At 44.9% G+C, this 22,941-nt stretch overlaps 2 protein-coding genes across 2 annotated transcripts in view; one reads left to right on the top strand and one right to left on the bottom strand.

The window, feature by feature from the left end:
- Window positions 1-22,941, top strand: part of TNFSF14 (TNF superfamily member 14) — a 66,029-nt gene that overhangs the window by 29,855 nt on the left and 13,233 nt on the right. The gene's annotated exons all lie outside the window — the stretch shown is intronic.
- On the bottom strand, window positions 14,362-17,149 carry LOC310752415 (uncharacterized protein). The gene is made up of 3 exons (XM_083592545.1): window positions 16,910-17,149; window positions 16,754-16,793; window positions 14,362-15,712 (listed from the first exon to the last, which is right to left on the bottom strand). Exons 1-3 carry the CDS (start codon window positions 17,129-17,131, stop codon window positions 15,207-15,209), a joined length of 768 nt encoding a protein of 255 aa, XP_083448671.1. The 5' UTR covers window positions 17,132-17,149; the 3' UTR covers window positions 14,362-15,206.

The following is a 22,941-nucleotide window of genomic DNA, read 5'->3' as shown; positions in this document are numbered from 1 at the left end:
AGGACCTCTCAGCAACTGGGATTTAGGTGAGCTATTCTCACTCCTCATAAGATGGCCCCAGAAAATCCAACTGGCTGCTGCAGCCATATAACGGAGTCCGTGATGGGCATTTAGAGGCAGTGAGCCTGCAGTCCTCACATGGCCGGTTCTGACTGACAGCGCCAGAATGCTGGAGCATTGCCCCACAAACTGGATCAGATGGGGTGCGTTGCCACTATTTTGATTGAGCCTGAGGTGGCATTTCAGATTTTGCTCACGGTGATCCAAAACATGTGCTGAATTGGAGCAGATATCAGTTAGGTTTTCAGTGGACTGATGTTTGTTCTGATTCAGTGGTAAAGAGCGGGTTTTCTGGGGGAAAGCAGCAGCCAAACATAAAACAGTGGACACTTGGGTTGCGAACGTGATCCGTGCGGGATGCACGTTCGCAACCCGCAGAGCTCGCAACCCGCATCTACGCATGCACGGGTTGTGATTCTGCACATGCGCAAAGCGCGATTTAGCGCTTCTGTGCATACATGACTGCCGAAACCCGGAAGTAACCTGTTCTGGTACTTCTGGGTTTCGGCTGTCCGCAACCCGAAAAAACGCAAGCTGTAGCGGACGCAACATGAGGTATGACTGAACCACTCAGGGAGCCAGGCCTAGGAGGCATGAGATAAGCAGAAAACATCTTGGCCTCGTGCTTTCTAGGTGTGGGAAAAGTCTCTGTGGATCATTTATAATCTTGCATTTGCGATCTTCCATGTGTTTGATGTTTTGAGTTTTGCTATATGGTCTGCTTGTCAAATGCTTTCCAAACATCTATGCAAGTAGACGAGAGAAGCGCACATATGCACACATGCCGTGCTGCTGAACAGAAAATGCGCTGGGGGGGGAAACACGCCTATCTCTGCAACTGTTTTTGACCAGATTAGTTTATCCTGTTGTTGTTGTTGGCATTTGACCACTTATGAATCTGGAAATGTCTTGGAAGGAAAAACCCATCAGAATGATTGAAAATCTTTGCTGAGATCCCCCACCACAAATACCAAGCCGATTCCTCACATTTTTCAGTCCATCCATTTCCAGTGAAGTACTGTACTAAAAACAATCAATTTACAACAGATGGTCAAGCATTTAAACAAATTAGTTAAATGAAGAGCTCATCTTTCTTTATTTCATAACTTGAAGCCATTGTTTCCTGGGGTTCCTACGCCCTTTTAAAATGTGGGGGGGTTTTGGGCGGTGTTATTGGGTTATTGTTTTTATTTTAATTACATATTTATATATGATTTTATATTTTGGTTGTGTTCTGTGAACCATCCTGAGATCTCCGGGTATAGGTTGGCACACAAATTCAATAAATAATAATAAAAAAATAAAATAATCACTTTTTATTTTTGAGTGACAGGTTGCTAAAGTTTAAAGCCATGTGTTTTAGATCAGGCACGCCCAATTCCCGAGAGACTGCGATCTACTCCCACCATGAAAAAACTGGCAGTGATCTAACCATTGGATTGACCAAAGTTGTTGAGCTTTTTGGGGGAAGCCAAACTTGTTTGTTTGTTTTTGAGAGATTGATCAGGATCACGCAATCGACCAGGATCGACTGGATCCCCCAGTAGATCACAACCAGTCCCCCAGTAGATCACAACCAGTAGATCACAACCCTGGTCCCCCAGTAGATCACAACCAGTAGATCTCAATCGACCTGTTGGACATGCCTGTTTTAGGGAATGGTTCTCAACACCTTTCCAGAACGTTGGGAGTATAGCTGTCAACTTACAGATTTGAAAATAAGGGACCAGCAGCCTCGAAAATAAGGGATCAGCAGCCAAATAAGGGATCAACAATTACTTTGATAAAATACATATTTTGTTGCGTGCAAATGGTTTTAGATACCTATTAGGTCCATAAATTACCATATAGCATATATTCAACACAAAAAAACAGCAACAATTTGTTGTTGACAAAGGACAGCTGGACATAGAAAGGGCCCCATTACCTTCAGGAGCTTATTTAAGGGACATCATCAATAAGGGACAGCAGCGGGACATGGCACTGGGATAAGGGACTGTCCCGCCAAATAAGGGACGATTGACAGCTATGGTTGGGAGGTGGGTGGTAACAGTGTTAACCAAGGTGGGATTTCCCCCAGATTTGCTTACCTCCCTTGCAAGCTATCTCTGCCTGGATATTATAATGAGAGTGCTACAGGCACTGGGCAACCTGAGCACGCTGATCTCTCACTCCTGTTTTTCAGCAGCCCCATTTTGCCTACAATCCTGTTGGCATTCACCATCTGAGTTTGGGGACGACAGAGCAGAAGTGGTCCATTGATCTTTTCTGTCACTTTACACATGAACTAGGCAGTTATTATGGAACTGCCATGCTACGCATCTTTCAGTCCACATACTGTAATTCTGTTGGGGGGGGGGGGTTCTGGAAAATTTTGAACTGGAAAACAATCTCAGTTTTTTTAAAAAAATATATGCAACTAATGCGCTAGTAAGTTTTCAGTTTACATTGGAACATTTTTCTGGTGCTCTAGACAATGATCTAATTAAGCATGCTTATTCTGCTTGTTTATTCTTGACAAGAAAGCTGCCAAGCTTGCTTAATATTGTATTTGCAATAAGCATCTATTCATTGTCACTAATGGATTGATGAAATGGATTTTTTTCCACAGAAACACAAAGCACTAAAAAAACCTCCTGCACATAAACTCACCACCGCCATAGCCCATGATATCTTAATCCATTTGTAATCCTCCCGTGATCTCCCACTGCTTATTTGTATTTTTTTTAATTGTAGGTAAGAGAAAGATGGAAGAGCAGCACGATCTCAGCAGATGTAAACGCTCTTAGTTCTTCATTTCCATCTTTTTGAAGAGGCATGGTTTTGATATGGTCAGTGACAAAGTGTTGAATGAACTTATCACGGCTCAGCACAGATTCACTAGAACCTTTATGGTGGGCACCTGCTTTTTAAAAATAAAAAATAAAAAGGATGTTTTCATTCGTGCTAAAACGCATTGCTGGCTACATATTTCTAATACTAAAATTTTGACAAAATAATGCATAAGTGAAATGCTGATTTTTAAAAACAAAACCAAGAACACTTTTTAGGCACTATCCAATGTTTCCTACAAGAAGTTTCAACCTGCAGTTCTGATCCAAAGCAAACATTAAACATTCTGGACTGGATTTAAATAAGGAGCTGCGCTAGTAGGTGAAGTGGGTTCCCATGAGGCAAGACACAGTGATAACAGCAATAACTTTTGTTGAACTAACAGAACTGGACAACAAGGGCAAAGCAACTGCTTATATACATTTCTGCAAGCCTGGGCCATTCCCACTCCCAACGTAATTGGCTGTCTAAACTTCCAAGCTGCGAATCATGGGCCAATGGCAGAGGCCCAAATCCTGAAATGTTCTGTGACTGGATCTCATGTATTGAATCAGAGCACAGGAGCTCAAAATTCTTAGTTCAGACACAAGCTCAGGCAAACACAGACCACTGAATACAGTCGTACCTCGGGTTCCATACACTTCAGGTTACATACGCTTCAGGTTACAGACTCCGCTAACCCAGAAATAATGCTTCAGGTTAAGAACTTTGCTTCAGGATGAGAACAGAAATCGTGCTGTGGCGGCGCGGCGGCAGTGGGAGGATCCATTAGCTAAAGTGGTGCTTCAGGTTAAGAACAGTTTCAGCTTAAGAACGGACCTCCGGAACGAATTAAGTACTTAACCCGAGGTACCACTGTACATAACAGTAGTGGCCAGAGATTTCCATCCCTCTCTTCCCCCAAGTCCCAGCTAATCAATGTTGGGCCCGGGGGTGTCCTGGAGAAGCCCTAGAAAACTTTGCAGAGGGAGAAGAGATCGTTCAGTCAGGTAAGCCAAAACACTTGTAGAGACTGAACAATAGTTAACAGTGTCACATGGACTCCACCCTGTTTTTCACATTTTGTGGGTAGCGTTTGGCAATCACACTTAAATGAATAAATGCATAGCACACAAGAAATGATTTTTTAAAAATGATCTCATTAATCCGAGCTCCCTTTTCTTTTCAAAGGGTAGCTCAGATTAATGGGACCTTCCCCACCCACAGCAGCTCTGTCACGCGAAATATAGCGAGGTGGCCCTGCAGAAATAGCTCTGATCATGTGGAAAGTTCGTTGCAACTCCACTTGCAGCTTATAGCAGAAGAACGACTATTTATTTGTCCAGAAGCAGCCCACTATGCAGGTGTGCCAGCCTTAACTTTTAGAGACAAGGGGCTGAAACCTGACACACTTCAGGGCACGACTGTTGCGTGTTAACACATTGCAAAAAAGTGTGTGTGTGTGTGTGTGTGTGTGTGTGAAATCCCCAGCATTTCCCCACAAGGCAAAATAGGGACAAAATAATGACACTGTTTTATAACAGGTTGAAACCAGAAAGTAGGGGGACTCCCCCTACATAAGCTCCAAATAGAAAGCACCAGCAAAAACTAGAGTTTTTGATTTGGCCCACTGTCATCCAAGCTGAAACCCTAAACTTTTTCTTTCCTTGCCCACCAACACACAGCTGGAGGAGGAGCTTACCCCTCCCTGTCTTGCACAGGCTTGCCCTATGAATGGCTTCCCGGATGAGTTGGTGATTGGCCATCACCAGCCTTGGTTCCCCTTAATGGCTTGTTGTTGTTTAGTCGTGTCCAACTCTTCGTGACCCCATGGACCAGAGCACACCAGGCACTCCTGTCTTCCACTGCCTCCTACAGTTTGGTCAAACTCATGCTGATAGCTTCAAGAACACTGTCCTACCATCTCGTCCTCTGTCGTCCCCTTCTCCTTGTGCCTTCCATCTTTCCCAACATCAGGGTCTTTTCCAGGGAGTCTTCTCTTCTCATGAGGTGGCCAAAGTCTTGGAGCCTCAGCTTCACGATCTGTCCTTCCAGTGAGCACTCAGGACTGATTTCCTTAAGAATGGAGAGGTTTGGTCTTCTTGCAGTCCATGGGACTCTCAAGAGTCTCCTCCAGCACCATAATTCAAAAGCATCAATTCTTTGGCGGTCAGCCTTCTTCATGGCCCAGCTCTCACTTCCATACATGACTACTGGGAGAACCATAGCTTTAACTATGGTTTATCTCTAATGGCTTATCTCCTGGCAATGCCCTGGTGCAGAAAAAGGTGAGCCTGCTTTCTTTACACTGCAGGACCCAATGCCCGTCATCTTAATGCTCACAGCACTTATCAAACCCTGGCACCCAAGAATCTAGAGAGGAGCAGGGCACCTGCAACCGGGGGAAGGCAGGGCAGCTGCAAACCCGTAGCAATATTATTTATGACGACCATTTGTAATTCCCACCTTTCATAAGGGCATAACGATAGTTCTGCTGGATCAGACCAGTCGCCCATCTAGTCCAGCAGCCTCTTATTCTCACAGTTACCAGTCGGATGTTCTTGGGAAGCCTGCAAGCAGGAGCCAAGGGCAACAGCAGTCTCCCCTTCTGTGTTTCCAGAAACTGGAATTCAGAAATCTAGCACCTCTGGCTGTGAAGGCAGTCACCATGCCTTGTCCTCCATGATTTTGTCTAAACTTCTTTTAAAGCCACCCAAATTGCTGCCCGTTGGTGCCTCCTGCAACAGTGAGTTTCATAGTGTGATGGCCTGGGATTCGGATTCAGACGCTGAACCTGAGGAATCCCAGCCTGCGCAGGATCCCCCGCCTCCAGAACCAGCTGAGCCGGGGTTGGGGCATGAGCCTGAAGGGCCCTCACCTGTGCTGGATCCTCAGGTGCAGGTACCAGCTGAGTCTGCTCGGGCTCCTGAGGTGATGGAGGACCCATTGCCTGCAGGTGCTCCCCTCTCAGCCCCGTCAGGGGAAGCTGAGGTTGCCTCTGGGTCTGGTAACCCTCCAGCCTCTCCTGAGCTGCCGAGGCTCAGGACAGAGAGGCAGAGGGAACTAAGTTCCCGCAGAAGGAGTGCTCGCCTCCAGGTCAGGAGAGGCGAGTCACCTGAGGATCGGGGCCGCCCTATGCCTTGGGGCAGGTAAAAGCCAGCCAGCCCCAGTCCCAAGTTGCGGGAGCAACGTTGGTGGTTGTCAGTTCCTGCCTGCACTCTGCCCTGCACCCAGCTTTGACTTTTATGGACTGCCTTCATATTGCTTCATCAACCATGGACTGGACTTGGACCTTGCCTCTTGTTTAACCCCCAGGACCAGCACACATAGTTTCACTAGGCACTGTGTGAAGAAGCTCTTTCTTTGGTCTGGCCTGAATCTTCCAACCTTCAACTTCCTTGTGTGTCTCCAAGCTCTGGTGTTATGAGAGAGGGAGAAAAACTTCTCTTTGTCTAGTTCTGTCTAAAAAGGTAAAGGGCCCCTGGATGGTTAAGTCCAGTCAAAGGAGGCTATGGTGTTGCGGCACTCATCTCACTTTCAGGCTGAGGGAGCCTGCGTTTGTCCACAGACAGTTTTCCAGGTCATGTGGCCAGCATGACTAAACTGCTTCTGGTGCAACGGGACACCGTGACAGAAACCAGAGCGCACGGATACACCATTTACCTTCCCGCCGGAGCGGTACCTGTTTATCTACTTGCGCTGGCATGCTTTCGAACTGCTAGGTTGGCAGGAGCAGGGACCGAGCAACGGGAGCTCACCCCGTCACGGGGATTCGAACCGCCAACCTTCCGATCGGCAAGCCCTATCTGTTTATCACATCACCTCTTTCTTTTTCTCTAAACTAAAAGCCCCAGGCGCTGTAATCTTTCCTCATAGGGAAGTCCTTGATCATTTATGTTCCTCTTTTCCAAACCTTTTCCAACTCTGCAATATCCTTTTTGAGGTGAGGTGACCAGAAATGTATGTGGTTGCATTATAGATTTTTGCAACGGCATTATGATATCAGCGGTTTCACTTTCACTTCCTTTCGGAATGATTCCTAGCATGAAATAGGTCTTTCCCCACAGCTTCCACACACCAGATTGACATCTTTATTGACCTATCAAGAAGCAGGACCAATATGTCTGCAGCCATCACATCTGGTCTGGCCTCGAGGGAGTAAACCTCAATTGGAGCTGAAAATTGATTTGCTTCCAATAAGTCACTTCCAAATTCGCTTCTCTCAATTCTGAAGTCAAATATACTCAAGGGGTTTTTCCCCCTGACCATTTCCCAAATATTGCAGACTATCTGATATTTGACTTCAGTATTTGGGGGTCTATATGCATCTGGTATGCAGCAGCCATCTGGGACTGTATTTAATATCTGACAGAATTTGATAACATGCTGTGGCACTGGGCATTTGATAACTGACAACTTAAAACATTGAATATTTGTTTTTTTGGTTCTCTCTTTTCCCTTCTCTCCATTTCCTTTCCTGCATTTACAGAGACATGACAAGGAATTGGGTGTGTGGCTGAATATATTGTTCCTAATTTGTTGGGGGTTAGCCTGCATGCCTGAGCCCCCTTCTAATTCCTGGCTGCAGCACAGAATCAATGCCTGGAACAGCCAGGCTAGCTTCTTAGTGCGGTAATGGCCCTCAAAGTTTGGGCCAGTAAGGTAAGAAAGGAAGTGGCTCTGTGGCAGACTACAAATGGGTGAGCCTCCTCTCCCTCTCTGGTAGTTAGAAAGACAAAGGCCAGAGCTGAGAGTTGAGTTATGTGAGCTAGAAGCTTGCAGGCTGGGTAGCTGGGAGGCAGAGTGATGCCTGATTTCTGCTGGAATCCAAGGCTGTGGCTATGGAAGAAGCAAGACCCTCTTGAGGTGTTAATGTTGGGACCTCCTTCTGTCATAGGCTCAGGTGGTATATATGTGAAAATAAACCATATACAGTGGTACCTCGGGTTACATACGCTTCAGGTTACAGACTCTGCTAACCCAGAAATAGTGCTTCAGGTTAAGAACTTTGCTTCAGGATGAGAACAGAGATGGTGCTCCAGGCGGCGCGGCAGCAGCAGGAGGCCCCATTAGCTAAAGTGGTGCTTCAGGTTAAGAACAGTTTCAGGTTAAGTACGGACCTCCGGAAAGAATTAAGTACTTAACCTGAGGTACCACTGTATCATAAAGACATCCTGGGTAAGTCTTGGGGTGTTTAAAATGGAAACTCTGAATTTTCATTTATGGTTTTCAATCATGCAAGGGGATGTGAGTGGCGCTGTGGTCTAAACCACTGAGCCTCTTGGGCTTGCCAATAAGAAGGTCAGTGGTTTGAATCCCTGCAATGGGGTGAGCTCCTGGTGCTGTGTCCCAGCTTCTGGGAAGGTAAATGGCGTTTCCATGCACTCTGTTTTCCATCCTGGTGTTCCATTGCACCAGAAGCAGTTTAGTCCTGCTGGCCACATGGCCCGGAAAGCTTTCTGTGGACAAACACTGGTTCCCTCGGCCTGAAAAGCGAGATGAGCGCTGCACCCCATATTTGCCTTTGACTGGACTTAACCGTCCAGGGGTGCGTTACCTTTTTTTATATGTGAAAATAAACCATATATCATAAAGACACCCTGGGTAAGTCTTGGAATGTTTAAAATGGAAACTTTAAATTTTCATTTCCGGCTTTCAATCGTGCAAGCCACTGACACAATAGACTCAAGCTTCTACATTGGTCGGCAAGGAACAACAATGAAATTCACTTTCCAAATGGACAAACAGATGCAGAGATGAACGGAAACAGAGTCGGTGGCTAGGCAGAGAGCTGCACTGTGTGGTGGCAGCTCAGGACCTTTAACATGTGAGCAACCTTCCAAGCATCACTGCTGGCTGCAGCAACGCAGAGGAAATAATAATAGGCTTCTGAGCTCGAGAAAAAAACAGAAGCTGCTGAATGATAAGGTAGCCAAGATGCTTTTTCAAAATGATCCCCAGCAGGGATGTGGTTTTCTCAGTTTCATTATGCTACACCGACTTTCCTCCCTATTGTTTGTGAGTGGGGAGTTGGCAGCAGTGATGCAAACTGAAGCATCAATTTCCACTGTAGTGGATGGAAGCACTGGCTTAATCCTTCCACCCTCTCTGTGCAAGTTTGCACCTGCAGAGGAGCAAACGCATCGCCTTTTTCCAATCAGTTGCCACTAAATGAAGAAACAAATCGCCAAGCGATGATCTCAGACTTGGTGGTGCACAAGCTGTAATGACTTACGCGGCAAACCTTCAAAAGGCATCTATTGTGAATTATACTGAGGCGATTAAGCAACCGTGCCGTACATTTACAGAAATATTGCTGAGTGCACATTTTCAGATATGCAGCCCATTCCTGTGAATGCTTACTTGGAAGTAAATTCCTCTGAATCGAATAAGGCTTGCTATCAAGTAAGTACAAAGGATCATAATGTGAGGCATTAAGATACACCCCCATACATTGTTATGATGGTAGTATTCTTTTTTAAAATGCCCATTGATCTGTTTTGTGTGTCTGTCTTGGGACTCGGCTACACCAGTAAAAAAACAACCCAAAAAAACACCCAAAAACTGCTTTAAGTGAAACCATGTGGTGCTGTAGTGTTTTGTCTTTCAGGAACGTGATTTCCCAACGCGTTTTCCTGAAACATTTTTCTGATGTGTCTAGATCCAGCCTTGATTATGATTTTTATCTATGCATTGTTTTATCTTTATTAGCAAAGTGTCTGGATAATCTTACTGAGGGATGAAACCAGCCAAGCGTACTCGGGGTCTTGGCCTTTAATAATAATAATAATAATAATAATAATAATAATAATAATAATAATAATAATAAATTTATTTACATCCCGCCTTTCCCGGTTCAGAAAACTGGGCTCAGGGCAGCTAACAACAAATTTAAAACACTTAATTATGATACAACAAAAAACAGCATAAAATACAGTATAAAAGCACATTTATGCACATTATTGCACATTTGTGCAACCTGGTGGCTGACAGGCTGGAGGAAGCCCCCAAACCCATTTTATCCAGCCTCTGGCATTCCTACCAAAAATATTTTGCAGTGTAGAGATTCTACTTTAATGTTCACACTTCAATGCTTGTTCTCTATTGGATTTTTGACATAATATGTGTGTGTGTAACACTTTGCCTGAACACATGTTCTCTAAAACGGTAGCCCCATGACACCAAATTCTTTGGGGAACTGAGACCTCCTATCCCCCACTGAATGGACTCTGGAGAATAGAGTGGTCCTTGGAATAAATATATTGGCCACACTGTACCTCTCTTACATACAACCTTGACCATCCATTTTCTGTGACAGATTGCGGCTTTTCACACACATTTCTAAAATAAAAAATAGCTATTTCTAGCAGACGGCTTTATAAACACAAAGGCAGTGATGGCATGCAAAGTTAGGAATTTATCATAAAATAAGGAAAGCGGCTCCAAACACTTGATTCATAGCACATCAGTAAAGGTTCCTTTGCACTGAGTCTTTGAGAAAGCCAGGTGAGTACTAACAGAAGCAGCCTTGTATCTTTGAGACTTCTGTGGTTGTGGCGATCACAGTGGTTCTTTCATTTTAGCATTTCTCCACCATGTGCTATCAGGGCAGGAATACAGGGGTGCTGATGTTGCTCTAAAATTGCTTGCTTCTTCAGGTAAAGCTGATGCATCTGCTAGCTGTTCTGTTATTTCCAAGTTCAATGAGAAAATCAGTTTATCCCAAACATGACTTTAATACTGGCAGCAAAGTATTGATTTGAGGCCTTAGCAAGATGCAGATTCTGCTACAGCTGCAGCAAACAGGCTGAGGTCTAATCCTTTATCCGGCCCGCACATGACAGAGCAGATGAGCAATGAGAAACAATACTAGATGAGGGTTTCATTTTAGTTAGATAATGCTAGGTAATTCTTCTGCCACTGCCACCGACTCAGGCTGAGCTCACACTACCGTTTACTGTGTACCCACTGCATTTCTGGTGTGGGGTTTTTAATCCATGCCACCAGGAAGTTATCCAAAATGCATGCATACACTGTACCTCATTATGAAATACTGTTTGGTGTGTTGTTTCTTAAACCAGCTTCACATCAACCGGAGTCCTTAAGCCATTCCTAATTCATCTCTAGCAAAGGTATGGACACCTTTGCAAAGGGTGAAGGCAGCTTCACCCCATCAATTCCCCCTGGTGTGTACACTAATAGGACTGAATCTGACACTAATGAAGCCATGCGGATTTGAGCAGATGGGGGAGGGGAGCGCTGTGAAATATATACAAAAACAAATTCACCAACACTCTAAGGTAGCAATGTGAGCACATCTTCACCCTCCCTCCTCCAGGGAGAGTGTAGTTGGCAAGGTTGTCAAAGAGAAAGAGGTGGAGCGGCTGTCCATTTGCTCACCTGTGTATCCTCATAGTTTAAGGGTGCCCATTCTGGGCATCTTGTCCAAGGGTTTCCAGTGCCCTAAGCTTGGCACTGAGATGATATGTGAATCAAAAGAAGAGGGTGACTAACTGTGAAATAGACTGAGGTTTTGATCTATGGTTTTGGGTAATCAAACTGAGTAAGAGTTGAGTGTAGGAAATGCTATTGTCAGCACTTGGTAAGGGGAAAAGTGGTTTAGATTAGGGACTCAGTAAAACTGAATACACACAAGGGACATTTTCAAAGCCCCCAAATCGCCCTCGCAAGCTGTTATCTCTGATGGTGATTATTAACACCTCTAACCCAACCATAGCTGTCAACCTTCCCTTTTTTTGTGGGAAATTCCCTTATTCCAGCGCCATTTCCCGCTGCTTCCCGCTGCTATCCCGGATTGTTAGATATCCCATAGACTGTCCCCGGGACAGGTGAGGCTGCTGATCCCTTATTTTCGAGGCTGCTGATCCCTTATTTTCAAATCTGAAAGTTGACAGCTATGAACCCAACACGTCTCCCCAGATGTTTCCGTGGGTCTGGGGATGTTGCCTTGACTGATTGTTACGTCTCCTGTAGGAGATGAATGGATGCCAGGAATTGTAAAAGGATGAAGGACTCATCTTGCCTCTGGTGTCAATTTCTTGGACCACATCTGAGCACAGCGTGAATCGATGGACAGGCCTATTGCATAATGCCAGCATTTAGCCTTTTCTAAATGAGCGGTAACAAACAAAAATGTCAACATCTCCTGATGAGTTACACGTTGCAGAGTTACAGAGATTTTAAATTAATGAGATTTTAAGTTCTGCAGGTTTCTAAATTTCTTCTGTTTTCAAATGAGCCTCCCCAACTTGGGGATAACTCATGTAATGTGTGAAAACTCAACAGATTGGTGTCACCTTATTAGACATAAACTGGGTGAAACTTCAGGAAGCATGCAGTGGCCCAGTGAAATTTTGTGCATACGCTTCCTTGTTGCACCTAGAAAGGTGAAGAGTTCTGTTGAGCCTTACATCCCTTTGAATGCACACAACTGTGCCCATGTGTGCATGAATAGTCCCTCTAGTGCAGAGATGGAGAACCAGTGGCCCTCCAGGTGTTGCTGAACTGGCTTGCATCAAAGCTGGCCATGGGGCTGATGGAACATGAAGTACCATTGGATGCTGGGGAGATAGAAGAATACACCCTCTGATCCATTGTATGTGTTTTTTTCTTTTGGAGTTAATACCATATGAACTTCAGAAGCAATTAAGCACTCTTGAAATCAGTGGTTTTCAGAATACTTGTGCGGCCATATGCTGGAACTGCTCAGGCACAAGAAAATTTTGCATTAATATTTTAGATATACCAAGGGAAATGGGTGGCTATGAAATAGCATTAGATCAAAATATAGTGTTAGCGATTTTTACAGGAAACCTGTGACCTGGAATTTTGAATATTACCAGCTGGTCTAAAAAGTATTGTCACAAAATGGTCATTTACTGAATGAAATACTAGCCGTATTAATGAAAATATATAGGTACAACAATGAAACTGAGAAAACTATGTAAGATGTAAAGAAAAAGACAAAAATGATAAATTAACCAGTTTTTATTTATTCCATACCCAAGGGATAAATAAAATTTAAAAATACAACCTTTTTCTCAATGTTCCTTAATATACATTTGAACGGTAGCAATAACAATAATAATCAGAGTTTATTTGATATGCAGTTTCAAAGAAACGAGGGGCTTTAAAAATAGCACCTTGAACCTCTTAACTTCACCATTTATTTACGTCTTTACAAAATGCACAGCTAACTTCTCTATGAAAAAGATAGCCCTCTTTTTAAATAAAAAAAAAGAATTGCACTAAAACAGGCAAAAAAATCCTATTAAAAAGAAAAGGCTGCCCAACTGGCCCTAAAAAAAAGTTACCAGAAATAAAAAACACTTGAACCAGCTCAAGGAAAACAAAAAACAAAAAAACAAAATATACAGCAGCAACATCAAACATACCTCAGCAGAAATGAAATGTTAACGTTCAATAGTCTCATATAAGCCAGGCTCTGACTGTTACGTGCAGGAATTTATTAATTTTATTTATTTATTTAATTTGTATACCACCCTATACCTGCAGGTCTCAGGGCGATTCACAGAATAAAATGAGAAATGAGGAACCTATGGCCCTCTAGATGCTAAATTCTTGGTGCATTTTACAACCCTTGATCCTAATATAGGATCAAGACAGACAGATCATATCCCTTCAACAGAGTTTCCTAATTTTTTTTATAACAGGATTTTTTTAAGAATTACAACATTTGACTCATGTAACTGAGATGTGGGTGTTTATCCACAGCAGCCTTGAAAACACACACACACAATAGTTGTGATTTTTCTTTCTAAACTAGCCAGCTAAAACGCATGTATCCTGCGTTTTCAAGCTGGCCATGAAGAAATCTACTCTCCTCCCTCCTCCCATGGTCTAGCACAGAAACCATGATGCTGCCCTGAACTGTCTCTCCTCTGTCAGCCCGCTCAGCTGCTTGAGAGGAATTCTGTGTACTTGCTTACCTGAAACATCTAGTTGCCTGTGGCCTCTGGAGACTGGTAAGCAAAGATGCTTTGGAGAGAAGAGTATTGAGCAAATAGAAAGGCAGGAAAGCAAGCCTTCAAGAATGCAGAGGTATATCCAGATACACTCTTACAGGTGTGCAGGCTTAAGACACTGATGTATACAACTACTTTGCCATATATTAAATACAATTCAAAATAAAATACAAAGATTAAATATGTCAATAAAATACACTGTTGCAACATCAAGAAACATAAATAAAATATAAATTAGGTATGTTTCCCACCCCCCATTTTCTAGTCTGGATCTGGGCTATTAATTAGTGCTGGATATTTTCAGGGTGTTTTGTGGGATGGAAGAGAAAGCAAATCACTAATGTGCTCCTTTAGTACTTTTGTTATCAGTGCTTTCCCTGCCCAGAACACAGGTGAATGCAAAAATTCAAGAAAGCAGAGATCTAAGGCACTAACTGGGAAGGAATGGGCAAAATGGACTGGAACAGAAAGCGCAGTGATTAACATGCAGACAGCAAGGGTCTTCGTGAACCTCAGCATCTCTTTGGAAGCTGGGCATAGACTAAGCAGAGGGAGTGGAACCAGCCACCCAATCAAACGGATGTATAAAGGTTTTGATAGTGTTTTCAGGAGCAACTTGTCAGAGATCCACCCATACCGTCTGAGGCAGAAGGAAAGGGAATGGTTTGTTTGGGATCTCCTGGAAGCCAGCATGCAACAAACTGAGTGACCAGCACCAGAGGCAACCAGGACTGCCGGAACCTCCAAATGAGAAGGATCACAGAACTGTAGAGCTGGAAGGGGTCCCCCAAAGGTCATCTAGTCCCACCCCCTGCAGGAATCGCAGCTAAAGACATGTCACTCTGGACAGCAATGTCAGGATAGGGACAGGCACACATCTGCTGGTGTAGATCTCATGAGTTGCATAATATTATTCCGGAATTGCTGCCTGACTGAAATCTGTCACATATTCAACTTGATTTTACCTACTTCGTACAGTAGATTAAGATATAAATCTAATAAGAATGAAAGGATCTTCAAAGGTCAGCAAGCCCAACCCCGTTCTCAGGAGCGGATTCCCAAAACCAGCGCTAGCAGCAAAGCTTGCCCCCTTTTCTTCCCAATCACACAAAGTGATTGCCCCACAGTGAAACACAGGCACGACACATGCCAATTATCCACACATTGTCCCAGTTGCCACACAGATCCATGCATTTCACAGCAGCACTTGGAACAGTCTTGAATGTCAAGTTTCCCACTGAAGTTCTGGTCCTGGTTCACTCCAGACCCTGTAATCTGCATGAGCCTGCACACAATTACAGCTTTAATTTTTGATCCAGAGGAATTGTCTCAAGCATTGTCTGAAAGTTCTTGAGCACCCTTCTCCATTCCACACACCGAAGAACGGCATTTGATTCCAGTTTCTTCTGAAATAGGCTCTGCAGGAACCTGGGAGATACCAAAAAAGTTACCCTTGGGACTAAGGGTCCAGCTCTTGTATGTGTCACTTGCCATTAATTCCACGGAAAGTTTATCATTCTCTTTCAGTTGATAAGATGAGACATCCATGAAAACTGTGACTGCAGTTTCCTTTGTATGCGCTGTAGCAGGGTAACTCAACGGGAGGGTCAGAATACGGAAAGAGTGTCCGTCGCGATGGCCATGGATGATGAGGCTGATATTCACCTTCTCTTTAACATTAGATAACTGGTGTGAAATACTCATCTGGGCATAGATGCTGTACAGGCCATCATACTTAATTCCCAGTCTTGAAGAATTGTATTCAAATATTGGGCTGCATATTGTTCCGTCAACTTTACAGTCCCACCAGTTCAGTTGCCTGTTGTTTAAGCGTGCTGTAAAAAGAGAGGAATCAAGTGGGAACATCTGTCACACCACAGCAACCAGTTCCTTTGCATCATCCCAGCAGGAACCCTACAGAGCCACCCAGCAGTTTCCTTGGAGTCTCATAGAAGACTTATTTCTTGTATTTATAAGATTCCTTACCAACCTTTCACCTGTACAAAGCTTCCTGGGCAAGTTACATGAATGCAGTAACCAGAATAGTATAAATTCAGCAGAAGAGGCGATTCCCTCAACACAAAATACCTTATGGAGCTGTACAATGTACACATTCAACGCTGTACGATGAAGGCAGTGCCGGATTTACATATAAGCTAAACAAGCTATAGCTTAGGGCCCTACTCTCTTGGGGGCCCCAAAAAAATTTAAAGGGGGAAAAATTGGATCTACACTTCCTAAATATAAGATAAACAACAAATAAAATAAAACCTACATACAGCAACAGTGTTTTGTGTTGTGTAGGCTCTGATTTGCTATGCGCAAATGACTTTAGATAATTAGGTCCATAAATGACCATATAGCATATATTCAACACAAAAAACAGCGGCAATTTGTTGTTGACAAAGGACAGCTGGACATATAAAGGGCCCCATTATCTCCAGTAGCTTAGGGCCTCATCAAACTGAAATCCGCCCCTGGATGAAGGTGTGGAGTCTACCATTTAGGGGCTGCCACAGAGAAAACTCTCTCCCAGGCTGCCATTCTCTGTACTTCTGAGGGTGGCAGAGCCTCCTCTGCAGATCTTTATAGCTAATAAGTTTGGTAGGAATGGAGGCAGTCTTTCAGATGTTTGGAGCCCCAAATAATCAAGGGCTTAGAACACTCGTGTGAACACATTAAATCAGGCCTGGAAGCAAAACTGGCAACCAGTGTAGCTGTTCTAATACAGGGGTTATTCTATGCACTCCAAAGAGATCCCTGGTCATTGCATTTTGAACCACCTTCTCCACAGTTCTAGTGCGTGTCCCCCTATCCCACAAGGCCTTCTTTCTGGACCCCAAGTGAGCACACGTGTTCCGGGAAGGGATACTTACTTGTACCGTCGCTAATCTTAAAGACGAGGCGAGTACAATTCTGAAAAAGAAAAGAGAAGTCTGGCGTTAGAGGCGTCGGAGAAGCAGAAATGGGGAAAGGCATGTTTTGGCGCTGGCCGCCTCGCGCGGGGATGGACTTGATGAGCTTTAGGGTACCTTCCCATGTTGCGATTTCTCAGAGCCAGAAGGCACTGGCGTCGGCGGCATCGGGGGCTGCAGCGCCCGCGGCGGCTTCTGCGCCGGACGCGCCAGGACCGTGGCGAGCGCCGCCAGCGAGGCAACCAGGGCGCACACGGCCAGCAGCAGAGCGCACCGCACGGCGAGGGAAGCGCGCCACACACCGCGCCGACAGCTCTCGCTCTCGCCGGGGACATCCATCGCGCCGACCGCTGCCCAATTCCCTCGCCTGCCGGCCCGGCTCTGTTTAAGTATAGCCGCCTGCCTGCTCCGCCCAGCGCTGTCGACGGGACATCCCTGAAAAGGGGCCGGCACAGCTTGTCAGCAGCGACGAGGAGAAAACCTGTTCCTGTTGGAATTCCCTCAGCTATTAAGAGTGAAAGAGCTTTTTTTGGTACTCTTTTTTGTGCTAGTTTAGTTTAGTTTAGTTTAGTTGTTTAGTTTAGTTTTTTTGGTACTCTATTAGTTTAGTAGGGGGACGCGGGTGGCGCTGTGGTTTAAACCACTATGCTGCTTGGACTTGCCGATCAGAAGGTCGGTGGTTCGAATCCCCATGACGGGGTGAGCTCCCGTTGCCCAGTCCCTGCTCCTGCTAACCTAGCAGTTCGAAAGCACGTCAAAGTGCAAGTAGATAAATAGGTACCCTCCAGCAGGAAGGTAAGCGGCGTTTCCATGTGCTGCTCTGGTTTCCAGAAGAGGCTTAGTCGTACTGGCCAGATGACCCGGAAGCTGTATGCTGGCTTCCTCGGCCAATAAAGCGAGATGAGTGCCGCAACCCCAGAGTCGGTCACGACTAGACCTAATGGTCAGGGGTCCCTTTACCTTTACCTATTAGTTTAGTTTAGTTGTCAGGGTTGGAGTAGAGAACCCTGAGGGTTCCTCCAACGATTACGATGCTACGATTTTTTCGCATTTTGTTTCTCTCCTTTCCTGGCTCTTTATCTCCGCCCCCTCCTCGCCCCATTGTTTGTTAAATGTTGGTTGCTCTCAGTGCTGGATTTACATATAAGCTAAACAAGCTATAGTTTAGGGCTCCACTCTCTTGGGGGCCCCACAAAAAATTAAAGGGGAAGAAAAATGGATGTACAGTGGTACCTCCAGTTGCAAAAGGGATCTGTTCTGGAGTCCTGTTTGCAACGTGAAAAGCCCGCAATCTGAAGTGCCATATCTGCGCATGGGCATGGCACGATTTGGCTCTTGTGCGCAAGCGCGAAGCGCGATTTAGTGCTACTGCACATGCATGAGCGACGAAACCTGGAAGTAACCTTTTCTGGTACTTCTGGGTCGCCGCGGGACGCAACCTGAAAAAACGTAACATGAAGCAGATGTAACATGAGATATGTCTGTACATTTCCAAAATATAAGATAAAAAACAAATAAAATAAAACTTACATACAGCAACAGTGTTTTGTGTTGTGTAGGCTTCTATTTGTTATGTGCAAATTTGTTAGATACCTATTAGGTCCATAAATTACCATGTAGCATATATTCAACACAAAAAACAGCAACAATTTGTTGTTGACAAAGGACAGCTGGACATATAAAGGGCCTCATTACCTTCAGTAGCTTAGGGCCTCATCGAGCCTAAATCCAGCCCTGGTTACTTGCCTGATTCAAACCCACCTGTAGCCAGAGTGGGACCCCATGTTAATTCACAAAGGATCACTTTGATCTTCCTTGGTTGAAGCACGATACAGCCAGCTGGATTTATTGTTGCCCCAGGGTTTTGGTTTCTTTGCAAAGAAGGTCACTGGAGATTGTGGTGTCTTTAGGATGTACTGTATGGTTCCACCAGGGCTGGTGCCAGGCTAGTTTGTGCATTAGGCATGGCAACCTACTTGCATACATACCCCCCAACCCCCACTAACTTCAGTTTTTAAAAGTTGACAGAATGGATTGCGTAAACTATCAAGGCATCTCTCTATTAGCTGCGACCAGCAAAATTCTTGTAAGAATCTTAGGAAACCATCTCTTAACAATATCCGAGGTGACCCTTCCTGAATTCCAAAATGGTTTTAGACCTTCTGGGGGACAGTGGACATGATTTTCACTGCTCAACAGCTTCATGAAAAATGCAGAGAGCAATACCAACTCCTGTATATGGCATTTACTAAGGCCTTCGACACTGTAAATCATAATGCCTTGTGAACTGTTCTTCTGAAAATTGGCTGCCCAGATAAATTTGTGAACATCATTTGGATCCTCCATGATAATATGACAGCAACCATCGCAGATAACAATGGCTCTCAAAATGAACTATTCACAGGGGGATCAGGTGTTAAACAAGGCTGTGTTATCACCCCAACTCTATTCATTATTTTCATTGCCATGATCCTACACTTTGTTGAAGGGAAGCTCCCCACTGGAGTAGAAATCACATATCGAACAGATGGAAAGCTCTTTAATCTGAGCAGGCTGAAAGCAAAGAGTAAGGTTACCGTAATTCTGTCATAGAGCTTCAGTATGCTGATGACAGCGTAATGTGTGCACGCTCAGAGGATGACCTCCAAACCATCCTAAATATCTTCACAGAAACTTATGAAAAACTTGACCTATCACTCAACATCCAAAAAACCCCCAAAGTGCTGCACCAACAAGTACAAAATAACCCCTCTGCAGTGCCACACATCCAACTCAACAGTGTAACGTTGGAAAATGTACATGACGTCTCCTACCTGGACAGTTATCTTTCCACAAGGGCCAACATGGACGTCAAAATCCATCATCATCTGAGCTCTGTGAGTGGAGCTTTCTCCCGTCGGAAGTGCAGAGTGTTTGAAGACCGGAACATTCACAGGGAAACCAAAATGCTTGTTTACAAAGCTATTGTACTACCAACCTTACTGTATGCTTGCGAAACATGGATCACTTATAAACACCATCTCCAACTTCTTGAAAGATTCCATCAACGGTTTCTCAAAAAAATAATTATTACATATCACTTGGGAAGACAGGCAAACTAATGCCAGTGTATTGGAAGAAGCAAAGATCACCAGTGTCAAAGCAGTGATTCTTCAACATCAACTTCGTTGGACTGGCCATGTTGTTCAGATGCCCGATTATTGCCTTCCAAAGCAACTACTCTATTCTGAACTTAAAAATGGAAAGTGTAATGCTGGTGGTCAACAAAAGAGGTTTAAAGGCTCTTTCAATGCAAATCTTTAAAAAATGTAGTATAAACCCTGACAACTGAGAAACACTGGCCTGTGAGCACACCAATTGGAGAACAGCCTTTACCAAAGGGGTCGTGGACTTTGAAGATGCTCGAACTCAGGACAAAAGGTAGAACGTGCTAAGAAGAAGGCACATTTGGCAAACCCTCACCGTGATCAACTCCTACCAGGAAACCTATGTCCCCACTGTGGAAGGACGTGTGGATCCAGAACTGGTCTTCACAGTCACTTATGGACTCACTGTTAAAACCGTGTTCATGAAAGACACTCTTACTTGTCTATGAGTGATCGCCAGAGAAGAAGGTAAGCAAAGGGGTGGGGGCTGCAGTATAGGACAGGAGGCGGCCTGAAAATGCAGGGGTGGTCTGTGTGCTAGGAAGGGTTGAGCAAGGTTCAGAGGAGGATAGAGTGAAGGTGAAAATGCAGATGCAAAGAGGGTTGCAGAAAAGGAGGGAGTAGGGAGCATGGGAATGTGGGGCACAGATGAAAGCAAGGGCATGAAAGGATCTGTAGAAGAGGGAATGGCATCTTCAGAGTTGCACAGAAACTGGAAAGGGTGCTTACTAGCTGCAATGTGTGGGAGAAGATGCAAGAAGTTATCAGGAGAGTGGTTTGAGGGAGCGAGGGTGGCACAAAAGGAGTGGGGAGGCCTGGATGCGGAAGTGAAAACGGGGCAGAGCAGGACTGGAGAACAGAAAGAAGTAGTGTTGGCAAGGTCAGGAGTGAGCTTAGTGGTTGCATGGGGTGGGAAGGGGAACTGCAGGAGGTTAATGCGGGAAGAAGAATGGCAGGCGTTGCAGCAGTTCAGGATTCGCAGAAGCACAGTCCTGACTAAGTAAAACCAGGACTGGTGCTTTCATGAGGTCAACTAGATAGCTACCTTGGCTGCAGACCTCAGAGGGGTGCAGTACGGACCTTTGAGGGGCACAGTTTTATACAGAATAGTTTTTGTTATATCTGTGCTGTGGACTTAAAGGAGTAGCTCAAAGATTTCCAAAGTCCATGCCACCACCAGAGGTACTTATCCTCATACTATATAAATACTACGACATAAACTCTTGGATAGTGTCAGTGGCCAGTGGCTAAGTGCTGGATCTCTTGAGCTTTTTTCTATCCACCAGGTGTTCTTTAGTTCTCTGGTTCTTCTTTGAACCTCAGCCTTAGCGCTGGCATAGGTTTTTTTCTTAGCGGCGCAGTTTTGCCAGATCTGAAAGGCCTTCCTTTTCTTGTCAATAATGCATCCAGACTCACTGTCATTCTCATCAAACCAGTCCTGGTATTTCTTGGTTTGATAGCCAATAGTTTGTTCACAGGCTGCAATAATGGATGTTTTTAGCTTGGTCCAGTGTTCCCTGATGTTATCAGGAAATTCCAGAAGCAGATGGTCCTTAAGAGTTGTTTGGAAGCAATTCTGCTTAATAGGATCTTGAAGGGCTTGAGTGTTCATTTTGTGCCTTGGTTTCGTTCCTTGAAGCCTCTGTTGAGGTTTAATCTTGATAGCCATCATGGAGCGTATTAATCAGTGATCTATCCAGCAGTCGGGAGCACTCGTCATAGCTCTGGTAAGGAGCACATCACAGCAAATCCACTCTACTTCCTGGTGGTGAGGAGTTGCGGTGGACCATGTGGCTACCCACTCCCCTCCGGGGGCAGGAGACAAAGTCCTGCATCCCCTGGAGGTCCCAGCCATGTCATTTGCCTGCCAGCCAATCCGCTGGCTAGGGTGTGTGGCCGGGCCCCATTTAAACTGAGACACAAGCTGGAGAGCTTCCTCTTGGCTCACTTCCTCGATCTTCTGCCATCCCTCCCTATTTTCAGGTTTCAAATTTGGCCTTGCTATGGACCTCGGTTGTTCGCCATTGAGGGGCCTGGTAGGAATTTTTCCACTTGGCAAATTGGCATGGCCCATTTGGTTTTCGCCTACCTCGTAGCAATCATCACAACTTTGTAAGGTTTAGCGGTTAGGCATTGGTTGATCTTATGATGGGTGAGGGGAGGTGTGGCCATCACCTGCCCCTCCAAGCTTAAGGGTATTCCGTTAAAGGAATCCGAGGGTGTGGACCTTGTCCGAAGCCCGGGGCTAGGGCCATGGCATGTTCCCAACAGGAACACCTGGGGGAGCTCGAGTTGGTCTGCATTGACGGGGCTCCCTCTTCTGGTGGTTTACCCTTACCAGCCACGGGCAGGAGTCAGATATAGTTGGGTCCATTCAATGCCTAAGCCAATATCGCTCACATTCTGTAATCAATAAAGCTGTGGCCAAAACTTGCCCAATAACATTAACCTAATATTGGTATCCTGTGTGTTTCATTTCAGTGAGGGAGTGTTTACAGGGTCTAGACACACAATTAGACAGCATTTTCAACCTAGACTGTTTGAACAGAAGGTTCATCATACAGAAGGTTATGTTTTTATCATTCAGTTATCATAAGATAATGACTCTGGGAATGCTCAGGAACTTACTTGTGACGGATCAGTTGATACATCAACCACCTCACCCACAAATAGTTGTGTGCTGATCTAGTCTTGACCAAAGAGTCATGCTGTCACTCCGCTGATCAGAGCTGAAAGCCCCTGCTAATGAAGCAGAGCTGGTCTCACAGGAAACAGGCATAAGCGCAAGCTGATGCTTAAAAACTGCTCCGTGCCTTCCCCACCGCAGGCACACCATATGCTGGTCTGGAACTCATTAGGTCTTCCTCCTCTTGGTTTGCTGAGAAAGTGGAATTGGCAGCTACCGAGGAAAGGAGAGAGAAGGGGAATGTCAAAAGGCAGTGGTAGATAACTTTGCTTGGGACAGTTCTGCGGCATGCCCATGGCTTTGTCGGGCAGGGTGGT

The sequence above is a fragment of the Podarcis filfolensis genome (assembly GCF_964270895.1).
Source record: "Podarcis filfolensis genome assembly, chromosome: 17".
In the NCBI taxonomy this organism is placed as follows: domain Eukaryota; kingdom Metazoa; phylum Chordata; class Lepidosauria; order Squamata; family Lacertidae; genus Podarcis; species Podarcis filfolensis.
The sequence above is the reverse complement of the archived record's forward strand: the minus strand, read 5'-3'. Positions and strand labels throughout refer to the sequence as shown.